General features: G+C 39.3%; 1 protein-coding gene across 7 annotated transcripts in view; it reads right to left on the reverse strand.

The window, feature by feature from the left end:
- khdrbs2 (KH domain containing, RNA binding, signal transduction associated 2) overlaps positions 1-4,441 on the reverse strand; it is a 67,666-nt gene extending 63,225 nt beyond the window's left edge. For all 7 annotated transcript variants that reach the window (XM_031578848.2, XM_031578850.2, XM_042709515.1 and 4 more), the window contains exon 1: positions 4,118-4,441. In XM_031578848.2, coding sequence (XP_031434708.1) covers positions 4,118-4,208 — 91 coding nt within the window. In that variant the 5' untranslated portion in view covers positions 4,209-4,441. The remainder of the gene's footprint in view (positions 1-4,117) is intronic.
- Between the last annotated feature and the right edge of the window lie 2,720 nt (positions 4,442-7,161).

Consider the following 7,161-nt stretch of genomic DNA (forward strand, 5'->3'; position numbering starts at 1 on the left):
TGGTTAAGCATATGAGGTATAAAATGTATACATTCACATGACTGAGCTACTTTTCATAAGATGAGGAAAGCCAATGCCATAAGATTGCCCTTGCTATTCACTCTTAGAAAACAAATGGTGATGGAATTTGTTTCTGATATACTGTATCAACAAGAACATGGTTATATTTACTCATACTGTACCTAGGGACTGCATTTGATCCAATGAGATTACAGGAGAAACTCCATAAAAACTCCTTAAAATCTGTGACCACCTTTGCTACAGCAGGATATTAGTGATCTAAACCGAAGATGAGTGGGTGCACAGGCTTGTTGTTTCCTGACACTACATCTTTACATGGCAGCTGAAATATTACGTGCACACAGTTTTACTTAAATTATTGTAGATTGTAATCATTATCAGTATTTTATTAGAATATTGCCGCTTGGGACACTTCAGAGTAAAATACATATGAAGGCAAAGTTTCTAGGGGAAGAGGAGAGAGTTTTATTAACAGGTGAAAATCATCCAGAGTTATTTCACCAACAGTCCATGACATCTGTCAGAGTTCTGTGACATTTCTGACATGGACCTTGTGCAATAATTTTACAGTTTCATCAGTCACCAGGCTCTTGTGAATTTTTTGTCATTTCTGGGACTTATTCTATTTTGGTTTCCCCTGGGGGGTTATCATTGCCAGTGGAGGAGCATATTTTTGCTCAGACTTCTTTTTCAGGCAGTGCTTCCACTTCCCCCTCTCTCTAAATTGACAACCCACTGCAGCGGGTATTCTCCTCAGTGCAATTAAACTCCCCGAAACAGCCACATCAACTCAGAAGTCAAGAAGTTCCAACATGCCTGAATTCACTGTTTCCTAGGGATGATCTAGCTGCAACCGGGGACAGAGTTGCTAAAGCAACATACAGGCTCGCCCCTGGGCTAGTTATTACAGAATGATGAACAGGACGCATGGTAGCCTACAGAAATTGTACAACTACATGGTAACAATGGCAACGGTTTGGAACTTTATACTATATACCTGTGGTAACGAACTGTAAATTATATAGTAAGGTGAATAGGCTAAAAGGTAAATGAAGGTGCATCAAGTTTACCCCAGAGGGTTCCAATATACCATAAACGGAATCTCAATAACACATTTTAAATGACAAATGCAATTAGCCTGAAAGACAGTAGCTAATACAGTCAGTGAAGTTGCCATGTATGGCTGGATATAAACACTGACTTGCTTCGGTTTGATGTTTTAGTTCCCGACAGACAGAATAGAGGAGAAACAACTGACAGTCGTTAATACTTTCATAAGAAAGAATGTACAACCATGGGAAATAAAACAGAGTTATAGAATAAAGCCTTTAAGATTCAGACGCTTATACTGAGATATCGCCTCAGACATTGCATCATATGAAAAGAGGATGTATTGTATTCTGTAGGTAAAATCTAAGTAGTCACTATGAGGTCAGAGAGAAAAAAGCTAACGCTTTCAAAGAGCCCATTACCCTTACTGTATCTGAACTACCTGACAGTTCAAAGTCTAACACATGTTACAGAGTTACACTACTTTGACAGCATATTTCCCCTCATGAAAATTCAGTATCAATGCTATCTGGTGATGATCATTTTCCAGTTTACAAAAATTGAATTAAATTGTTAAATTACTGCATAGCAAATGCAACAACACAACTTCATTGAATGTGAAGTATTTAAGATTTACTCTTGCTTGGTCACAGAAGACTAAGGTTATGGTTGTCCTTTGCCATGTGTTTGCCATGCAAGTGTGCTTTTTGAATGTGGACACATTTGATTTATGACACATTTTGGCCAAATGTCAAACACCCTTGTTTCCTCATAGAGCAAAAACGGGAGTTGAGTATTCACATATGTTTACCCCTGATCACTATCTTTCTCTGGCACACCATGCAATAGATATTTTTTCTTGCATTGTTTACTTTATGACAGTACTTTACAACCGTAACTCTAAAACATCCAAGTTTCTTCTGTTCCTAGGCAAAAACACAGTGCTGACTTTCATGCAGATGTCTGAAAAACCTACACACACATCCACCCCCATGGGCAATGGCAGACACCGGTTTTCCAACCCAACCTTCTATGAATTCAAATAAAGCAAAGATGGACAGCCTAAAAACATAAGCCAGTTAGCTCTGGAGGATGTGACTCACAGTGTGAAGAAAGAGAGAGTAGGCTATTATGCTGTTATGACTGAAATCAGTGATTGAGACATGAATGTATAATACACCTGAATGACAAGCACCTGATGCAGCATCAACGTGACAGTTTGGTTGATAGGTTTGTGTGGTAGACTGTGATAAATATTCATTAAAGAGTTTAACAGAGAGTACGTCACTTGCCATGATCATACAGAATTTGGTAAAAAATAGTGTTTTCTGAAGGGGAGTAAGACATTAATGTATTCTTATTGGTACTGTCTATGTTCTGCAGCATAGGTAATCTGGGTTTGGTCTTCAAGAGTGAGTCAGTTTCTTCTTTCTTGGGCTCAGTCTGACACAATATGTTGCCTTGCCAGTACATAACATTTATATCCGTGACATTTGCTATCACCACAGAATGACTAATTAGCTTTTCTGGAGGGTATGATAAAATCATGGAGCACTCTTGTGATAATAGTTTGCAAATTATTTCCAGGAATTGTTCAAGCAGTAATCTACTTATTTTTCTTAGTGTGCCCAGAACCCAAACCTCCTTGGTCAACGCCTTTAATGTACTGTTCTTTTCTGAGTCTATATGAAAACGATGTCAAACCAGATGTCCATCTGAAAACCACATCACGTACCTCTACAACTGGCTACTACTCAGGTTTGAGAAAGCACAAAATCTACAGGAGCATTTAAACAGACAATGCAAATGTGCTTTTGCCATGCAAATGTATTCTTTAAAAAATGTCATCATTGCAAGAATCCCAAGATTAAAGTGACCACATGACTTATTTAACTAAGAGCTAAAACAGTAATGTTTAGTCACTCTTGTAAAGTCATTGAAGTGGTAACCGTCTATGACCCACTGAGGATGTCCTCAGACATATCCTAGTTTACTGAATCCAAAACTACATCATTTGTTTCAATTATCCTCATTTACTGTTGTCAGTAAAACTGACTGACACATTGTCTTATGTTCACCAAGACAGAAGACACCCTGCCTAATGAAATTCTGGCAATCCCCTGAGGAATAGTTTTGGTAATGTAAAATATGTTGGTTTTATCACATGCGGGAACAATTTGCCATATAGGCTTCTTGGTTCAGAGGACTGAACGCAGAACAAAACGGTAAATGTTATAATGCCCTTTAGGCAGTGCAGGGGTGGAGGAAGGCCAGCATAATGGTTTGTGGATTTACCTTAAATGTGAATTGGTGCCTTGATGTAAGAGGGATAATGTGGTGTATGAACTAGCTAGGATACGTGAGATGTGTATGATAGGAAGGGCACGTTGTACGCTGCTACGTTTAAACATTACTTCAACTCCGAGTTATTACCTCAACTCAGGTCACAGGCTTGCTGATATGACTATCTGTGGCATGGTGAGAAAGCGGCCATTCATGTAAATTGCCATTCAAGAGGGTGTAACATGCATTAAATGAATGAAGAAAGTGGGTCTCTAAATAGCCTACAATTAAAAAGATAACAGCGTTTTGTAACCAACGTGAGAAAATGCGTTTGGGCTATTTATGTTCAGTGGTATTCTTAGAATGCTGATACATTTAAGTTTCAAAGTGTTTGAATAATACGGATATTATATTTTGGAGGAACTTCGGAAGTGTAAGACCGCATGGACCCACAGTAGGCTACAGGAACGACGCTCTACGTCAACCAGACATTGATGACAGAGAAATAAAAAATAATCGTGCATGAGGGTATTCCTTCTATATTATAGATTTGATGTTTTAGTCACTAGAAAGAAATGCACTCTAATCCGTCTAACATTGCAAATCAAAAGGTCAAAAACCATAAAAAATAGTTATCAATACAGTATCTAAAATTGTTAATTCAAATCGGTGTACCAGTAAGCGCCACTGCAAGGTGCTTAATATAGACAAGCACCGCTCGAAGAATGGATGTTATCTATAAACCAAAAGTGCTGTATCTTACCCTCTGCCAGAAGGCGAATTGCATGAACAAACGAGGGGTCCAAGCTATCTTTTTCGGCCATCAGCTCCGGCAAGTATTTGTCCTGATCCATTTTACGGTACCTCTCCTGACCACCGCAAGTGCAGGTGAGACGACAAAAGTGGCAATGGTCGAGATGTGCCTGTGAGTCCCGCTTTGTAACTTAAATATGTACGCAGATAAAAAGGGTGAAAGAAAAAGCTGTTGTAGATAATGCCAGATAGCAAGATTTGAACGCAGAAGAATTCAGAGCTGTGTACCCATCTCCCCTGGAAGGACTGTATCGCAACTCTCCCCCACCTAGCTACAGAATGCAAGTCTGCAGCCCGCCCCTTATTGGTCCTATCATAGAACAAGCTGTTCACGGCATAGCAAATGCTCAATATAATGCCTTACACAGGGTTTCCCTCGCAGACGATCGCCTCAGTCGATTAATGCCGATTAGAACATGTGTCGGCCATGAAATTAACATGGTTATGAGAGTGGTATGTGCTTTTTAATTAATTTATTTTTTACAATGGATCAGCTGTTGTCATTTACATTCAAAGTGGATCTGGGAACTTATTGTGCATGAATTTGGGTCTTTGTTTCCAATAGCCAGTGAAGGCATCATGCCAGCTTAGAAGTCTGGGCTGTGACTGAAGGTATTTCAGCAGTGAAGACACAAAACAGACAAAGGTCTCGACTACCATATTTATTCATTCAAAATGTATGATAAATCAGAAAACAATGCTTAAACTTTCTTCCACTACTATATGAAACACTAGGCAGATTTGTGTAGGCTACCTTGGTTATTTCACCAGTCAAAAAGGCATACCAATTGTCTTTGATAAGTCACAACTCTATTTGGTGTGGGCAGGAATACCAATTAATGGCTTTGTTTTAAGCTTCGATTTGCCAGGATGGATTAGACTGGTGTGACAGAACGCCTTTACAAGGAAGACATGCAAAAGCAAACACACACAGACAGAGAAAGAGAGAGAGAGAGAGGCCTGTCTAATTAATGACTGAATGGATTAGAGAATGGTGGGCAAACATCTGCACTGGGGATGTCAGCATTATGTGACTCCTCATGACTGGAATGTAATCATATGATATTTTGCTGTCAAATTGCACCCCTCACTGCATCTGGGGCTTAAAAAACAAGTGTTGAAAAAAGGTGATGTTATGCTCGTATGCTGTGTCTTCATCTGCAGTGTTACCATACAGCATATGCTTACCGATTCCTTATGGTAACATAACTCTGTTTTTTGTGTCAGTCACCCACTGTCACTGTCAGAGCTGAACACACCTTCAATGGCTTTCCCTTACACAAGGGATGCGAGTAGTTTCCTTTCAAAGGGCAGACACTACCAGGCACTTCTCAGACACGCTTGGAAACAGCCTACTTCATTTCAGTGGGCTAGGCAGTTCCTTGTTCGGCTCCGAGCTCAATGACTTTGCCACTGAGAGATGAAGAGTCTGTACAGTGAACGTATAGATTTTTGTGACTTAATTAAAGAGCATTCCAATTGAAGACTGCCTTCATTCATTTGCTTTTCCAAAAATCTTTACAGTGACCAACATTTTTCAATCGCCAGCATCTTATCTCCTTGCATCTTGCTTGCAGCAGCCTATATTCTCATTATGTTGTAATTTTGTTTAATGCACAAGAAACATTTTTGTAATCACAATGATATGCCTACTCAATGTTAGTTATTCAAACATGACCTGGGGTACTAAGGTGTATTTTGAATGAATTTGGTCGAAATTTTATTCAGTCAAAGTAAGTAATGAGTTTTGTCAGATTTCTCTGTTGTTGTCATCTGGTGGTAGTTAGCTAATTCACTAAGGTAACACTTGAAGGCTTTGAATATAAGAAGCTTTTTATAAAACGAAAAAAGGATTAAGGCAACGATGCATCAGTGAGGCTAGAGGAGGTGGAGGAAGAGTTATCTCCTGTTGCTGCCCATAGGGGCAAGAGCATGGTAAAAGGGAATGAAATTATGAGAACAGTTTAGACTTAGCCTCTCCCAGTTTAAAAATCGATCTTCAGACAGGACTCTTTATTGGCCTGTGTAAACCTCGGTTTACCAAACAAAGGTTGATGGGGTTGCTGATATTTAAACAGTAGGGTGTTCACATGTAAATTCTGTCTATAAAACCTTGAAAACTTGTTTCTCCATTATCAATGTGAGTTTATGGGTAACCTATGGCGATATTCATGACCCGTGTTAGTGTGACCTAGCATACAAGTGTTTTCATGTAGACAAGCAGTGTGGTATAATGAATGGGGTAACGTTCACAGTCACAGACGACAGATGACAAGCCCTGTATGCCATAGACTGACTTTAGACTTACTGTTTTTCTCTCAAATTGCATGCCAGAATTTAAAACATTTCCCCTACAGGCCTGGGCTAAGCCCTGATTTTATAGCTGCCATGGGCTATATAAAATCATAATAAGCATAGCGAATATCTCCTGGGATCCACAGTGTAAAATACATCATAACCTGTGTATGCCAAAGTACCCAAATAACTCCACAACATTAAGCCTTCACATGTGGATTCTGCTGTTTGTGCATCACCATGCTGAAGTCTTGTGGTTTATGTTGTTCATTTTTGGCATAGTTACTATCTCAAGGTAACGTAAGATGAAATCTCATCTTTTTCCACACTCTCAAAACACACTAGTGAAGTTCAGTTCATCATCATCATCTGCCTCTGTGCTACTGGCAGAATGCATGGGCGTGGTAGGGTGCTAGACGAAGCACGGGTGGGCGGCATATCAACACAAACATACATTTAGTCAACAGAGAATGACAACATACATCCACAAATTTTTTGTCATTATGAACACACATTATTCTTTAACAAGTGCACAGATAATGGACATAAACATGATAGCTTGTGCAGCGGCTCATGCTTTAAGTAAAACAGGGTTTTGTTGGGCACCAGAATTATATGTAATTTTCAAAGAAATTTTGTGATATTACAGGGAGAAAGGGAAATAGAGAGACTCCAAAGTGCTACCACTTCAGATATCAG

This window comes from Clupea harengus, chromosome 13, assembly GCF_900700415.2.
Source record: "Clupea harengus chromosome 13, Ch_v2.0.2, whole genome shotgun sequence".
Taxonomy (NCBI): Eukaryota; Metazoa; Chordata; class Actinopteri; order Clupeiformes; family Clupeidae; genus Clupea; species Clupea harengus.